Here is a 17,016-nt window from a genome sequence, read left to right as displayed (position 1 = left end):
CCGCCGGTTTGTCTTGTGTTGTAAGACCTTGTATATATATACATTAACAGATGATGAGGCAAGAGGTTGGGTCCCACCAGGGAATACTCATCCATCGTTATCATCATCATCAGGTTCTATCAGCCGAGTTTCTTCCTTTCTTCTTCGTACACGTAGGCAATGTATGTATTTAAATAAATTAATTTATTCAAAGAAAACGAATTATAGGGGGCATGGAGGAGACATTAATAGGTTTGACTGCCGACCCTGAAATCTGAATCATACGTTTACGGTGTACCCTCCAAAACGTACAAAAATTCCAAATGCATGGTTGGTGATTGATGTAAGTGGTGTAACTATCAGGGCAAAACAAGGCAAGCGTAGCCGTAGATTAGATTGAGTCAATGCGATACTCTCAAGCTGGTTTAGGTATAACGCATAAAGTGCCACCATGATGGAGCGTAGTACATAATAAGACTACTGGACGTGGATGGCTTGTGGTTGAAGACTTGAGGCGTTTCGGCCTTTCGGGTTTGTACTTTGTAGAATCCCGCAAGAAAGCAGCTGTTTTGCTTTTGACTTTGTAAAGTAGTAGTAAGTGAGACAAAGTGCTCAAAAAAGTGAAAAAACAAATAATCAAATATCCAAATCCAATGGAAGGAGGGATGGAGACTGTTTGTGTCGGGTCGGGTCGGGTAGGGAACTACGGAATTACCCAAAGTATCGTTCTATTCCAATTTCCAAAGATGGAGATAGTGGTTAGAAACAATGTTTCATGACTCGGCTCGAACCCGACGATTGAACCGTAAAAAACCAGGAATAGGTGGCCTTTAACGGATTGGGCGGACAAATCACCCTGTGAAGTGTGAAGTGTGAAGTGTGAACCAATAAAACTGGGACCTGGAGAGCACTCTGGTTTTTACTCCAATCTAAGTCTTAAATTAACACTGGTTAGACTAGACTACACACATAAGCTGTGCTTGTTGTTTCCGCGTCTGAAATGGAAATGAAACGGGTTACACCTTACACTACACTACACACATAAGCTGTGCTTGTTGTTTCCGCGTCTGAGAGAGTTCCTACAAATCTACAACGAGAGGATTAAGGAAGAGCTTTATTGTGTGCAGCAAATCCCAAAAAAAGTCAAACAAAACAATGTCCTTCATCATGAATCATATTCCTAGACGCTTCAAACATGATTTATAGTCACTAGTCCCAACCTCTCTATTTTAATTTGTAAACCATGCATCTACTACTCCCAAATCCCATACTTTAGAAGCTTAGCTTAGATCATTAGATGGCACACGTAATATCTTTCAGGCAAGGTAAAGGCCCATTTTGAAGATTTTCGACACAAGACCCCCTTGGGCCTTGACCTTGATGCAACTCTAGCCCCCATTAACTTCTAAACCCCAAATCGAGTTGTTAGATACAATGATGATGGGTTTCATCCCTGCTGGCCCCACTCTCCAGGACCATCCCCATATCCTACTAGAACCGGACCTTAATGGATCTGCACTTGATCACTGTCCCTTTGGGTCCAAAAAAAGAAAACCTATCCATTTAAACCTAGGGCTAGGTGGGCCTCACTTTGGCATGGTCTCCACCTATGTGAACTTGGTGGGAGCCTGGTGGTCCAGCTCCCCCAACCACGAAAAGTATCCTAGCCCAGCCCTTTCATTTCAAGACAAAATGACTGGGTCAGGCCTTCCTTTGCCAGGGAATGGGATGTAACAAGGGACAAGGAGTGAAAAAACAAAAGTCGGTGGCCAATTAGACCCCCACTACTGCCAAAATGACTATCCTAGACTACCCATGTTTTGCAATATTGCTTTTGCTTTTCATTTCACAGCAATGTTTGTTGTGAGACAGGATATAAATGCATATATGTCACAATGGTGATGGGCAAGTAGTATACAAGGCACCCACCAGTTTACAAAGCATAAAATTCAGCGAACTTTTATCCTAGACTACCCATATTGTCTTTATTGTGAATTATTTATTACAAACAATAATTTATTACAAAATCAAGGGTAATTTAGGAAATTTATTTTGGCTGACTTTCGTGCACTTGTTAATACAACTGATTAAAAGAAAAATGGTTTTAGGCAAGTGACGCAGCAGCCATGCCTTGTCTGAACTTTGAAGGAAGCAATGATCCGGCCATTTATATCAGGGTGTAATGGGTGTAATGTTACTTTGCTTGCTTGGTTTTCTTTCTTTTTTCCTTTTTTTTTTTTTTGGTACAAAAAAGGGGCACTAACAGAGACGGGGTAGTGTGACCCCAAAAATCTTCCCATCTAATTTTCTCAATTTCACTCGTCTTGAGTAAAAGTACAATCCGGAGAGCAATTGACCTACATTTGTCAAAAAGCCGCTAGAAAGTTTGCCTCTCCATGGACATGAGTGAATCTGAACCTCTTCCGACTGCGTCTACATAACACTTGAATGTCTTTAATGATGCTAGACAATGACCATGGATACTTGCACTTTGAATTGATGCATGTGATGGTGAGGGCAGAGTCTCCTTTGGCAGTGGAATCTTCAAACAGTAACTCCAGCATGCCTTAAAGAGCCTCTCAAGCCACACAAACCTCCACCACTGTAATGTTGTCGAAGCCTATGGAATGAAAGTTGAATGAAAGAATAACTCCATGGTCTTTTGAGGAAACCACTAACAGAGACGGGGGTACTTTGCTTGCTTTATTTTCTATTGGAAGCATTTGTTTCTTCCTGGTCTTTTGAGGAAACCACTGAATACAGAATATTTTGTGCTTCAAACTTTATTATTTGGAATGTGCCAACCATTACCAGCTGGATTTGTCATTCCCCATAGCCTCAGGTTGGATGAATGGTGTAAAGAAGAAACTTCCCTCGAGAAGATTTCAATCGTTATCCTTCCTTGAATCTCAGAAATTAAGTCAGACCCCCCCTTTTTTATGTTCAGTCAGACCCCTCAAGGGGTCAAGTTGGTATATTTTGTTTAATAGATGATCTATTAATTGTTTGAGTATAGGCCAACCATTCATGTGCATGAGATGAAACTTAGACAATATGTTAGCTTGTGCCCAATATATTTTCTTTCTCTGTCAGTTTTGGTTTGTTATCATTCTCTTTCATTTTCATTTCTTTTTATCACCCAAAAAACAAATTGAAAACGCCATTTTCATCCTAATACAAAGATCCCTGTTCAAGTTCTTTTTTTTTTTTGAGTTTTATATAATACAGCTCTTCTTCGGTTCTTCCCCTTCACAGTGAAGCCAAAAATATGAGTGTATGTGTGTATTACAGTTTATACATATCAAATTTTGAAATACAGGGATTAAAAAAATTAAAATAAAAAATCATTCTTCTCAGAGAATAAACTACGTTTTCGAAGCTTCCACAAGGAATTTCTTTATATACATTTAATGGGCAAACCCCTAGTCTCCATTTAATTAAAATTTGAATCAGTGACCTCTACATGCAGGAATATGTATTCCCCTTGCACATATTTTATTATCCTTAAGAGTTCGACAAAACCAACTCATATACCTTTTTATTTTTCGGTGGACAATTCATCTACTTTGTTAGCAGATTTCTAGAAAATTAAAATCTCCCGCACTTTTCTCCTACGCTTGCTTTTAGTCTAGGAAATGCATCTCGTTACACGTCCATTATGGAAAACCTGTCAGACTGAATGGAAGTGCAAGAAAAAGTACAGTAAAAATTTGTAGAAAACCCCAACTCTCTGGACTCAGTTAAGAAATGTATGGTGTAGCCAGCAAAATTTTACAACATCACTGGGGCTATTCAGTATGGAGAGAATTTTGGCTCAATCACTTTTTCATAGTGGATGCTAAAGTCACCTCATCCAACATTCAAAAACTTTTACAAAAATAAGGTAGAATCCACCATAAAATGCGAATATCCCTACAATTTAAAAGAACTGAAAGTCTTTTCATTAGGTACTATTGGCATTTCAAGTACAAACACTGCCGCATCAGAATCACATAGGGGTTTTAAGTTTTAACCGTTAACTTTCTGCTTGGCTGGAAACTGTTTAGTTAAAACAGACATAAAATACTTCACGGGGAAACCCCTTTTAGGGGGTGTTTCTAAAACACATCAAGGTGGAATATGTCGGCTCATATATTACTCGTTATGAGGTGCCTCAGACTTCTCCAGGCAATTCTAATTACAGGGTGACAAAAACCATCTCTATTAGATGATTCGGAGGACAATAGTTTTTTATTCTACCTTCCAAGAGGATGAGCTTCATCAGAAGCTTAGGGGCATCCGATCAGACTACACTCTGTTCGAAGATGTCAAAGTGGGTACGGCTCAACCTTAAATGGGATCAGCAGCACGAATCCCGGTCCTCCTCTAAGGCCATATCGTTGGTTGAAGAACAAGGAAGAGGATATTTGGCTACCTGAATCCAGAATCACAAGTATTGTAGAAGAGAACAATGAACAAGTTGCGTTCCATCTCAAGTCTAGAAGTTGATTTTACCATCTTAAACTTAATCGAACAATGAACAAGTTGCTGCAGGATAAATCCTCGGTCTATCACCCAAACATAATTTTTAGAGACAACTAATACTGTAGAAAGTGGGTGCTTAAATAATGTTACAAATCTGACAACAGAGTATGTTTTTAAATGATTACATAGAAGTTGCAGAATAAATACCGGTTGCTCATCTGAGTTAATTGGATGAAAATAAAGAACTGAAACATATATGGCAAGTAACGCAACGAGGAAGCTTACAAATGGTACAGAGAACCCACATGGATGGTTCTCATTGCAATGGTTAAATACGTTATCAAGCTTGGCCTCACACTCACTGAGAAGCTATGACTAACTCTGAGCCGAAGCTGCAGGGTTGCTACTAGGATATGAAGGCAAGCCTGAGTTGTTCTCCGGATTGGGGTTATCTGCATTGGCATGCTGAATGAACTCTTCAGGAGACATATGTGACCCATGGCAAGCACAGACGATCCTAATCTGATTTTTGTTATATCTGTAGGTAACTCCAGAAATTGTCCTACCATTGGGACCTGTACCCGTGGTAGAAACCCATGGTAGATCCGGGTAGGAACCACACCCCCCAAATTTCAGTCCTGAAGCCAAACCCGGCCTTATAGCTGAACCTTCCTGAGGGAAACCTTCCATTATTGGTTGGTCAGATGCTTCCTTTGGCCTGGAGATCGTGTTATTTCCCTTCACCTCATCTTCTGTTTGGGAAGAGGAAGAGGCACCACCCTCTTCCACGGTGTGCTGTTTGCCACTGCCTTTTGCCAACTCAGATGCCTTCTCATCGTACGACAAAGCTTCTGATGAGATAGATAACAATATCAGGAACACAACACAAAGAAGAGTATATAGGTAATATGATGAGAATCTTTAAAGAACAAAATGTTGGAACAAAAAAATGAAATAACATGGCAAATTTGTAGGGATTAAGATGAAAAGTAAAACAATCTATTTGTCTTTTGAAAATGAAACTCTTGATCATAAATAGGGCTGCAAACAGTATCCGTTTGTCTATCCAAATTCATATTTGAATTCAATCTGATTGGTTAAGGCTGACCACGAATTCAATCCATTTACAATTGGATCAAATATGGATCCACTTCTATACAATCTGATTCATTCAATTTAAATATATGTGCTTATATATACAATATATATATATGAACTTTACTAATAAATACAAATATATATATATATATATATATATATATATATATTATATTTATTAGTAAAGTTCATATGAATGTGTGTTTTTACTAAAGAGTCATACATTCCAAGTTTCAAACAAGTTATTTTCTTCATGATATACAATATTAAAGTTATTTTAGTTAATTTTATTAATAACATATAATATTTCATAACTTTTTTTTTATAATTATTTGATAACTTATTATTGTTATTCAATATCTGATTGCAATCAAAATTATATTCAAATCCAATATAAATCCAACAGATAAGAATCAACTTAAATCCCAAACTTGGATCTACTTATGTCTGATTCAATCTGATCCATTTTTAGCCCTAGGCCATTTTTCTAAGTATTTTTTTCTAAAGATACAGGTTAAAGTTTCACAAAAGTTATTTTTAATTTATTTTGTCCATGATATACAATATCAGCCATTTGAAGTTCATTTTATAAAAATCTATACTATTCTGATCATTTTAGTTTATGACACCATGACTCCTCATTGAAAAAAAAAAGAAAAAATCAAAGACAAGGCCCATCTGACAACACTTTACAAACTGTGTAAGAAAACTACTAGGATGAGCCATCTCTTTCCTTTCAGGTGCATAGCAAGTCAACAATCATCCATGATCTACAAGACAGATGAGTGCTTAACCTAATTCATCAAATATACCATCATATTTAGGACATCATACCACCATGCCATCCTTTGCCCCTGAGAACCCAACTTAGGAACAAACGCAACAGCAAATACATGATGAATAATTGCACAAATACATGTGTGTTAGTGCACTTAAGAAAGAGATGGAGGGGGGAGATTGCTTACCTTGGGTTACCTTTATGCCATCTTCGGATTTATCCGAGTTCAGCGTCACACCTCCAGTGCTCCTTCCAGCAAAGGGAGGGAACTGTTGCGCATGAGAAACCACCCCCCAGGGTTGATCTGTCTCTAATGTCGGAAGCTGTACAGGTGAATAGCCAAAAGTAAATGGCAAAGTGCCAGAATTCATTTGTTGGCCCCCTGGCCGCTCATTATTTGCAGGAGGCATCAACTGCATCATGCAAGGTCCAGAAATTCCTGATGTGTTGGGTGCACCAGCAGGGTTAGGCACCTTTACAGGTACAGAGTATGGCACAGTCATCACAGTAAGCGGTTGGAGAGAAAACGGAATTCCATAGGTCATATTCCCAATCTTGGATTCATTTCCTAGTGGAACATTAGACTGCTTTTTGCCTTGGACATCTATGACACTTGGTGAATCAGTAAGCACATGACCTTCCTTGGGAACCTCAGAAGAGCCACTACCACCACCCATGTACAGCTTGGTGCCATCTTCATGGTGCATGGCCAACCTTGAAGTTGAGCCTTCAGCCTCAGATTCTGCCACATCTTCATTTTCAGCAGTTGAACCATCTTCTGTTGTCAGTGAAACATGTGAACTCCTCACTGGAGTAAGAACGGCCTTGGGAGGATTCTTTCCATGTGCATCAGCATACTGAACTTCACTCTCATGTTTCTTTTGGTGGTTTACATCCTCAAACAACATTTTACGTTTATTACCTGCCTCTGCCCACAGCTTGCCCCCTGTCTCATGATGATCTGACTTTTCTTCTTCAGCTTCTGCTGTCATGTTACTATTTGAAGACCAAAGTCCTCCATATCTGGTGAACTGTGGGACATTGTTCCCATTCAAGTCCACAGAAGTGCATGTCTCAGGAGTGGATTTCGCAAGGCTGGTAAAAAAGTTCTCCTGGGTCTTCATCAGGTCACTTTTCTTTGAACCATTATCCAGGTCCTGTTTCTGAATACCAGTATGAAGGAAATCTTTAAAATCACCCATTAATTTATTGCTATTACCACCTTCATCTGTCTTACTATCTGATGAACCACCATCTTTACCCTTTGATTTACCAGCAAACCCACCACAGGAAAGACCCAAGCTCAACACAATTCCATTCTCATCCTCCATCTTTAATTATGTGCTAAATAGGTACTTCCTGTTCTTATTTGACAGAACTAATCATTCATGAACTTGTGCCTCAAAAAGAAAGGGATCATCTTCAAATAGATGCCTGCAGTAAAAAATTATATCTGATCTCAAAATATAAGTATTAAAAAAAAAAGGAGAGGAAAATGGAAGGAGAGCATGATTACACATGGACTCATAACAACTCATATGTGTTCTAAACTTAACACTGAATGATATTTAATATCTATTTTTTTATTTTGTTTTAAAAGTTAGTTATATTGTAAAGATTTGCATTGTCTTAACAAGTTTATTAAATTAAAAATCTTAATTACATTAGGAAATTTCAGGTTTGCCTTTACCGTATCCCTCTTGTAAATGTAGATGCTACAAGGTGAAATGTCAAGGAAGAAATTAATAATGGAAAAGTCAATCGAATGGAGGGTACCCCCTCAAAGATGCATTTTAAGAAGTCTGTGAAGTAGACTTCACATCCCTTGAATGGAGGGTACCCTCTTAGTTACCAAACTCCAAAACAGATTGTCTCTTGTTATCCCCCATTTTGCCAAACCATCTGCTAAGTTGTTTGCAACCTGAAGTACCCATCTGATGCTTGTCCTCATTTCCCCCATCAGACTTCTAATTTCCCTGACCATATGCCTGTAGATCCACATTCATTCCTGATTACTCCCCAACCATCTTGTGACTGCCTTGGAGTCTCCCTGACCATATTCCTCAGCTAAGTGATGTGTTTGATCACCAAAACAATCTATATTCATGAGTAAGTGAAGTTGGGAATGGCTATTCTGATCCACAGGCTTCAGAAAAATAAGAAAGTACAAGTGACTGAGGCAGGATTAGGTATTGAACACAGAACTCATACTAAAAATTAAGTGTCCAGCAAAGGGATGATACTGAATTCTCTTTGCAACAAAGGTTTCCATGCAGACAATAGTAGCAATGGAATCATCATCATCATCCATGCCTTATCCCAACTATATGGGGTCAGTGCTTTCCTTTTCAGCATTGCAACCCACACGAGACCCATCCAAAATATCAAAAGCTCGACACAGTCGCAACTGTCTTGATAATGATATAGAAGTATTTCCTGATGAAGATGCAATCCCATTTGATGGAAGAAAAGACATGAGAAATAATGGTTATTAAGAAAATGTTTTTAAGGACCATCACAATGCTTCTTCATTGTGATCCTCATCCTGACATCTATACTTTTTAAGGAGTAATCAAAACTTTAAAAACTATACTTACATGTATAAATATCATCATCCATGTAAGGCATGGATGATGCTTGGTGTAATGTTAAGATCTTGGGTTGACAAGCATGAGAATGTGGATTCAAGTCTGAGAGTAACTACATAGAGTGAAAAAAGCCAAAGGTTAGGTCCAGTCCACTCCCTCCAAAGACCCCAGATAGCTGTGACCAACATTAGGTAATGGCCTTTTATGTAACATGTAAAGAAATACAAAAAGTTCGGAATCTATATTAGTCCCATAAAAAGTCTTTATGTACAATCAACATCTACACCCAAAACAGCTGACCAATTGTAGGCAAAGTCCAATCTTCTGAAATAATGAATCCACCCTTCCCAAGATCCTAGATAGCTGTGACCAACATTAGTAGATGACCTTTTATGTTATATGCAAAGATATATAAAGAGTTTGGAAGTTGTACCACTGTACCAGTCCCATCAAAAATCTTTACAATGAATGTACCACCAACATCACCACCCAGAACAACTGACCAATTGTAGGCAAAGTCCAATCTTCTGAAATATTTAAAGTCTTGTAATGCTAAAGCTCATTCTTTCAGAAAGCAGAAAGTGCCATGGACACTCAAAATTAGCATCTTACCCACATCAGATGTGTGTGCACACACCAAAATGATGATTGAAAAGAATCATCTTTTTGTCACATATGTAATACGTGACTAAAGAACTAAAACTCTTAGAGAAATTTTAGACATGAATGATAATTTTCTAATACTTTTTAATAATAGTATAATCAATCTATGTTTACACTGATTTATGCATCTATATTTAATCTTTTTTTCTTTTTCAATAATTATCCCATTATTATATAATGTAGAAGATATATCACTACAAATTTAATTTAAAACGGAAACATAGCAGCTGAGTCCATGAATCATATTTTGTCAAGATTGCTGAGCTTGACACCTTCTACCAAAGATTGTGAATACTAGTACCAGTATCCATGTAACATAGGTTTTCTATGTCAAACAAATGATAGATATTTGAAAGTCTTCTAATCATTTTCTTGAAATTTCTTGTTACACCAACCTTATACATTTGTTGTGAAGTTGCAAAGATGATTGTTCCCGGTTGTTGCTGCACAGTCAACAAAGTAGGCTGGCATTCACCAAGGTAAAATAATATTTTTTTTTCCTTTTCCCTTTTTTGTATGTATTTTTTGAACCTTGAAGGCAAGGTTGACTCTGATGGGTAGGAAGCTCATTAGTATAAGAAATCTATTTACCAGTAATAACTATTAAAGAATAGAAAAAGGGCAGCCCAGTGCACGAGGCTCCTGCCAATGCAGAGTCTGGGGAGGGACAGATGTACGCAGCCTTTCCCCTGATGCACTGCACATACAGAGAGGCTGTTTCCAAGATTTGAACCCTGGTCACCCAATCCAACCGTTGCGCCAAGGCCAACCACATAGAATAAGAATCTTAATCACTTACTACCAGAGAGGCTGTTTCAAATTACTTACTACCAGGTTTTAGGAAGCAAAAGTGAAAACTCTTGAAGAGAGCAATATAGAGTTTGATGTCAAATTTTTGCCATTAGAATTATGAAATTGGAGTTTCTAGAAGCGTCACTTGCTTCTCATAAAACTATCGTGCCTTGCACAGAAGCAAAATCTAAGTGTATAAACCATTTCTGATTGAGTAAAACAGCTAGTTCCATCAAGATGTTTAATAGAGAAAAATGCCACATAAGCCAAGAAAATCACAGCAATCAATACAGCCCCTGCATTGTGTACTCCCTAGTTTGACCAGCATCATGATAAAAATAATGAAGAAGTCAACATTACCTGATTAAAGAGCTAGAAGTTTGTTATGTATGGCATGTAATTTCTGGCCAGAATATTCACAGCATATATCTCAGACAAATAAAATTTTTCAAGCCTCATAAACTAGCAACTGCAAGCACTTCACTGAATTGAACAAAAGGAAAAGAATAAAGTGTAGTCTACCCATATCATAATTGCACATGAAAATATACTCATCTTATTATTTAAAAAAAGTTTTTCCACAATATATATTTAATAAACATGTCCAAAAATAAGTGTGGCAGAAATACAAATGTTGAGATGGATGAGTGGGAAAACTAGAAAGGATAGGATCATAAATGAACTTATGAAGAAACGTAGGAGTAGCTCCAATAGGTAATAAAATGAGGGAAAGTATACTAAGATGGTTTGAGCACATGTAGTGAAGATCAACTATAGAACCAGTAAGAAGAACTGAGAAGTTATCTGTTAGACTATTACAAATTGAAGGAGCTAAAATAGATATGAGCAAGCCAAAAAAATTGAAACACCAAGAAATTGCTATGGGAAACAAATCAAGCTGATGACAAGAGAAAAAAGTGAATTGCCTCAATCAAGTGGACCCATGAAACCCAGCAAGACAATTAATTGCAGAGAGAAAAGTGATGAAGATGGAAAGATGACTAGAAAAGCAGAAAAAAGTGAATGAATTTGAGCCTTTGAGTCTAATAGTCTGCAGTTAGGTCTGGAACATGCACAGCTTTAAAATAGGTATACAATAACAAAGGATTAAGACAAATAGCTGAAGTTAAAATTCCATCACTTGTTTTGTGAGGCATATCCATACATGCATGATACTATATTACAAACAATCAATTGCATTTTAGGAATGAGGGAAATCAAACCTGAAACAGCTATATAAAAAAAATGCAAGAAAATTTGGGAAATGGAAATGTCTAAGAAAAAGCTGGAGTGGTCAGTGATCCAAAGCTACATGAGGACAAATGGACACGTTAACTTATATTCCACAAGGAAAATAAAGAATCAACTCAATATGTTCAAATAAAATACAAAGGAAAGTTAAAAAAAAAAAAAAAAAAAAAAAAAAAAAACTATTTTGTAGCTTATTAAATCAAATAACTCCTTCATTTGATAGAATTGTGATCATCCAGCTAAATTATTATATCATATCACTTGTATGGTAGCAAAGTTTTTCCAAACAACGAATTGATATTGTTCAACATGTGGTATCCATTGCACCAATATGACAAGGAAAATCTAAGGAGAAAAAAGATAAATGTTTTCATATTGTCTTGTTTAGGTATACGATTGCAGAGAATGAGTTGCCAAAAGAAGTGTATGTATGATATGAATAACAAATGCATGTAAACTTAGTAACAACGATGGAATTATGCTGGAAGTTGCAACCAGAACCAGGAGAGAGAGAGAGAGAGAGAGAGAGAGAGAGTACATGCATATCTAGATATTACAATAGTATATGGGATAGTGAATGCAACGGCAAATTTATCAAGTCACTGATTGTTAGATTTTTTTCCTTCAACCACAGACAGGAATATATCAATGCTCCAAGCCTCATAAATGTAGCAGCTGGAATTATGTATTATTCGGAATCTCCTCTGGAGGATAAACGAAGATACATAAGAATCACCTGGACTATTTAATTTGCATGCAGACAGAATTCTACGATGTGATGTTCGTTAGAGGAAACGAAGGAATCACGTAAGCAGCGACGGTGGTTCCTGCATTTGGTTCTTTCGGGTTCTTGTTTATGGACGACCTAACAAAAAAACCAAGGAAGAAAAAAAAAAAAATTCTAAGAACAACACCAAACTCTAAATTCTAAACCCGGGTTTCGGAGAAGGAAAACATGCCATGAGAAACCCCAGAGAAGAATAACACAAAAACATGTTTCCACTTCATTAAAGCCACGACGAAATTAACATTATAAAGACAGCGAGATCACAAACCCCATTGAGTTAGAAAGAAAATCATACAAAACGAATTCAAATGAGCACCGGATTCTGAGATCCCCTTCTCTAGCACAAAGTAACGATACATCGATCGGCCATCTCAAACCCGTAGGTTTTCTGGTGGGAATGGATGAGCACAACCTGTACTGTAATAGAAGCCCAAATCGGACCAATATCAAGCTTCAAAAAACGTAAATTTACTAATAACTTAGTAGATTTAAACCCTAAATTATACCTAGAAACTACAAGTTAAGGTCACATATATCTAACAGCGTTCCTGCATGTCGTTAATCGTTCAAGAAGGAGATGAGATCGGATCCTTAAGGCTCGTCTAGTTACCTGCAAATAGCATTGAACGCGACTGAGATAGATACAAAGGGAAGAATTCAAGTCTGCAACTCCAGCACCTCACCGGCTATTCCCTGACTGCCTGATCTCTGAATCAGGCTTTGGCTGGAGATCAGAAGATAAGTGGGGGTCACTTCAGAGTCTCCAGCTAGAACACAAATCTATATTTTGGTTTAACTAAAGCTGTGTAGGATTGAACCTCCGATGAAGAAGAAGAAGCAGGGGAGGAGAAAAAAAAAAAACGAAACCTAATATGAGCTTGAGAATTTTGCCATCGCTGATAACCGCCGTCAGCTTAGCGGCGGGAGATCAAGATGGAAATGGCGGGGGAATTGAGAGTTAACGAGTAATAAGAGAAAAAGTAGTTGGAAATGGACCGGGAAAGAGAGAGGAGGGGCAAGAATCAGTCGGTCTAGAACAGAGGGTGGAGAAAAGAGGAGCAGCATTCTGATTGGACCAGCGCGGGGAAGCCCTTGTGCCATTAATGGAGGGCAAAATAGGTATTGAAGAAAGTTGAGGCGCCTGTCGAGAAAGTGTAACGAAGAAGGTTGGGCGGGCCGGTGGGTCATTCCCCATATGGTTTTGTTAACATTTGTGATTTATCTATTTCGTCCTTCTCGCGAAATTTCTCGGAGATCTTTTTTTTTATAAAGAGAAATTTTCCAATTAGTATATTGTACGTTTGGCTTAGTGATACTTTGGGTTCTGAATTTTTAAAACGTGTAAATTTAGCATTTACGCATAATCAGTTATTAAGTGGTATTAGAAAAAATATGTCTTTCAAGTATCGTCTAAATTCTCTTTATCAATCAAAGCATGATGAAGGATGAACAGCCTCAAATTCTTGCCTTTTTTTTAATACATAATGAGACATGACTTCAACTTTCTTGAATAGAAGAAGCAAGAATTTGATACTATTCATTTTTTATCAACGTTTGGATGGTTGATAAAGAGAATTTAGATGATACTCAAAGGCATTTATATCTTTTCAAATGTCACTTATGGTTGGTTAATGGACTTGCTAATGGTAGGTAATGGATTGACACATTTTAAAAGCTCAAGTATTGAATTGTTGCATTTTAAAGTTCAGGGACCAAAGTGGCACTAGGCCCAAAGTGCAAGTACAAATTGGGAACTTTTTCTTTTATAAAAAAAACTAGGTGCAAGTCGGGCAGATCGGGTTGGCTTTAAAGTGTCAATTCAGGCCTAGCCCTAATGGATGGCCTAATGCCCAAGCCCAAGGCATGCCCTTTTGGGGGCAAGTTAAACAAGAAAATAAGATAGGAAGGAGAAGAAGTAGGATTTGGGGAAAAATAAATAGTTTTCTTTTCTTTTTAATTTCAGGAGTTGGAGGATCCTTGCAAAGTGATCCTTTGATATTTTAGTTAGGGCCAAGAACACACTTCATTATGTTTTTAACCTACCTTCCACTAAGTAACCATGGTTTTAACAAAAAGTTTGGGGGGCCAAGGACCCCCCACCAATACACTTGGCTCCGCCCCTGAGTCTAGTGTTTCCAATCCAGGCCTAGCCTAAACTGAAAATTAGCATATTTAGGTTGGGCTCGGGTTCAAGCTTAGGCTTAAACTGGCTCGGGTTGGTGGGGCCAATGTACTAAAAAGTTGCATAAACCTATTTAACATCACTCATTTAAACCCTTAAATAAATAAGAACTATATATATATTGCATATAAGCATGCATGTGTAAATGTATGTGTATGCATACATATACCTATGTATGTATGTATGTGTATGGTCAAGCCAAGTTTTAATTGGGTTAAGGTTGGGCTAGGCTCAAATTGGGCTTGGGCTACCCAAGGATTAGGGCCATGCCCAACCCAAAAATTTTGAGGATTTTGAACTCAGACTAAACCAAATACCGAAAATCCAAGGCTAGCCTGTGTAAGAATGTAGGCTGGGTCATTTTGACCTTGGGTTGGGCCCACCTGACCTGCCACCCTATCAAAAACAACAAAACCGAGCTTGATTGTCATGAGACAATACAATCAAGGTGCAAATTTCATTATGTATTGGGGCAGATCATATCGTATTAACCCTGTCCTAATACGCTAAAATTAAGGGTCCATTTGGTCCGTGTGAATAGCGGTTACTAATCGGATTTGGCTATTCCGATTCCTCCGATTCCAACATTTGATTGGGCAGAATATGATTCAGATTCCTAGTCCTAGTAGAATGGCATTCGTCCATGTAAGGGAATATCCATTTTGGTTCTGGCTCCTCCTTGGGAATGAAAATCTCATTTCAATTACTCAAAGAAAAAAGACAAGCAACTTAAAAACCCCCTTAAACCCTATTTCTCTTTACCCAATTCCGACCCTTATTGGGAGTCATGCATTTCTTATCGAATTTGATTCACATTCCCATTTGAACCAAACGGGTAGGGAACTCCAACTTCAATTTCAAGGGATTGATTACGATTCTGACCACAAACCAAACAGACCCTACGGCAGCATACCTGATACCAATCAATGGGTGCCATAACAAAAAAAATCAGCTAGTATTCATTCAAAATTCACCTTGATTATGCTCAAGTACTTAATGATTTTAGTAATAAAATGTTATTTTACATTCAAAATATATTCTTTAAAGCTAATAAACATATTTCTTATATACACTTCTGAATTCATCGTTTTGGGGTAAGTTATTTACTCGAGTAAGTGTTTAAGTGTTTCCAAGCTAACACTTATTCAAATAACTACATTTCCCTATGTTGGTTTTTTTTGGCACACAAGAAAAACAGCTTTACTGATTAGAAAATAATTTTACATGATTTTGGATAGTAGAATGATATGCTATAGGGTTGTTCATAAGAAGACCCAACCCGATCAAATCGACAATCCGGACCAACCTAACCTGAGTTGGCCAGGTTTTCTTCAGCACCGGTCGGTTTCAAATTGTAAAAAATCATAAACTGATGGTTCGGGTCAGTTTTGATTTTCATATGTGAAAACCGAAGCCGACCCAAACCGAACCGACTTAATAGTTAGTAGTTACAACCTACTTAGTTCCTACTTAACTAAGTTGTCTCTATCCTAGTTACAACCTAACTTAATTTCTAATCTTCTAGTTATGAATGACATCAATAACAAGTATTGTAAGACAACTAGACAAGGAATTTTTTTGGAAAATTTAAAAAAAAAAGAATCAAATGATCCTAGTTTTTATAGTCTTTTACACTAAATAGGCAACCAATTACAATTAGAATTAAGTGTCATTTTTTACTTAGATTAGAAGGTTTCTTGAAATATCTCTAGTACAGTTTGACTTTCTATTTTCTTGATAACTTCTATTCTAACTTGGTCCGCCCCCTACCAATTTCAGTTTTCTTTCTCCAATCTACAAATTTATTACCATGGTTGAACTTAGAGCCAAAACCGACCCAAACTGACTCAAACCGATTAGGTCGGTTTTGCTTAACACGGGGTCGGTTTCAGTTTCAATTTCAGGTAACCCGACCAAGTCAGGTCGATTGAAAAAATCTCAATAAACTGACCCAACCCGACCCGTGAACAGCCCTAATATGCTAGAGTGAGTTTACCCTTACAAACAAAGTAGGCAAAAAGATGGGCCATTGGATTTAACTATCTATTTACATGAATAAGTGAGAAGGATCGGAAACTAAGCAGCAGCTTCTGGATGTGAGCCCAGTGCATCTGTTCTACCCATGAACTTGGTCTGGTGTGAATTGTGAAGAGATTAACAAGCTTTTGGCAATCATAATATATTGTTATATCAACTATATTGGCTGTTGAGGCTGGCTTTAGACCACTAGTTAAGGCACGAAGCTCCGCATCATAACTTTCTACAGCCCAACGACTTCTGCCTTCTGCTATTGTGAGATTTCTACCGGTGCCTTGAAGAATGAAAGCTTGTCCTGCAGCACCTGTGTTTGGGTCAAATGAGCCACCTATGTGAAGAGTAGCAGAATTCCCTACTCCAATCATGTTGATGCATTGTGCTTGCATACCCCTTGCCA

At 37.6% G+C, this 17,016-nt stretch overlaps 1 protein-coding gene across 10 annotated transcripts; it reads right to left on the bottom strand.

Annotated features, from left to right (window-relative positions):
* Positions 1 to 4,560: 4,560 nt before the first annotated feature.
* NINJA (Putative interactor of JAZ) lies at positions 4,561 to 13,486 on the bottom strand. Of its 10 annotated transcripts, none has more exons than XM_088958396.1 (6): positions 13,011 to 13,397; positions 12,717 to 12,817; positions 12,350 to 12,478; positions 8,917 to 9,019; positions 6,507 to 7,753; positions 4,561 to 5,294 (listed from the first exon to the last, which is right to left on the bottom strand). In XM_088958396.1, the coding sequence occupies exons 5-6, from the start codon at positions 7,648 to 7,650 to the stop codon at positions 4,819 to 4,821; spliced, it is 1,620 nt and encodes a 539-aa protein (XP_088814522.1). In that variant the 5' UTR covers positions 7,651 to 7,753; positions 8,917 to 9,019; positions 12,350 to 12,478; positions 12,717 to 12,817; positions 13,011 to 13,397; the 3' UTR covers positions 4,561 to 4,818. The 10 variants fall into 10 exon arrangements, with proteins under 10 accessions (XP_088814522.1, XP_088814519.1, XP_088814516.1 ...); XM_088958393.1 differs by having other exon boundaries at positions 12,696 to 12,817; positions 13,011 to 13,344; XM_088958390.1 differs by lacking the exon at positions 8,917 to 9,019 and having other exon boundaries at positions 12,696 to 12,817; positions 13,011 to 13,482.
* Positions 13,487 to 17,016: the final 3,530 nt, after the last annotated feature.

This window comes from Nelumbo lutea, chromosome 8 (assembly GCF_056320005.1).
Source record: "Nelumbo lutea isolate HS-2025 chromosome 8, American lotus-T2T, whole genome shotgun sequence".
Lineage (NCBI taxonomy): Eukaryota > Viridiplantae > Streptophyta > Magnoliopsida > Proteales > Nelumbonaceae > Nelumbo > Nelumbo lutea.
This window is presented reverse-complemented; position numbering and strand designations above follow the sequence as displayed.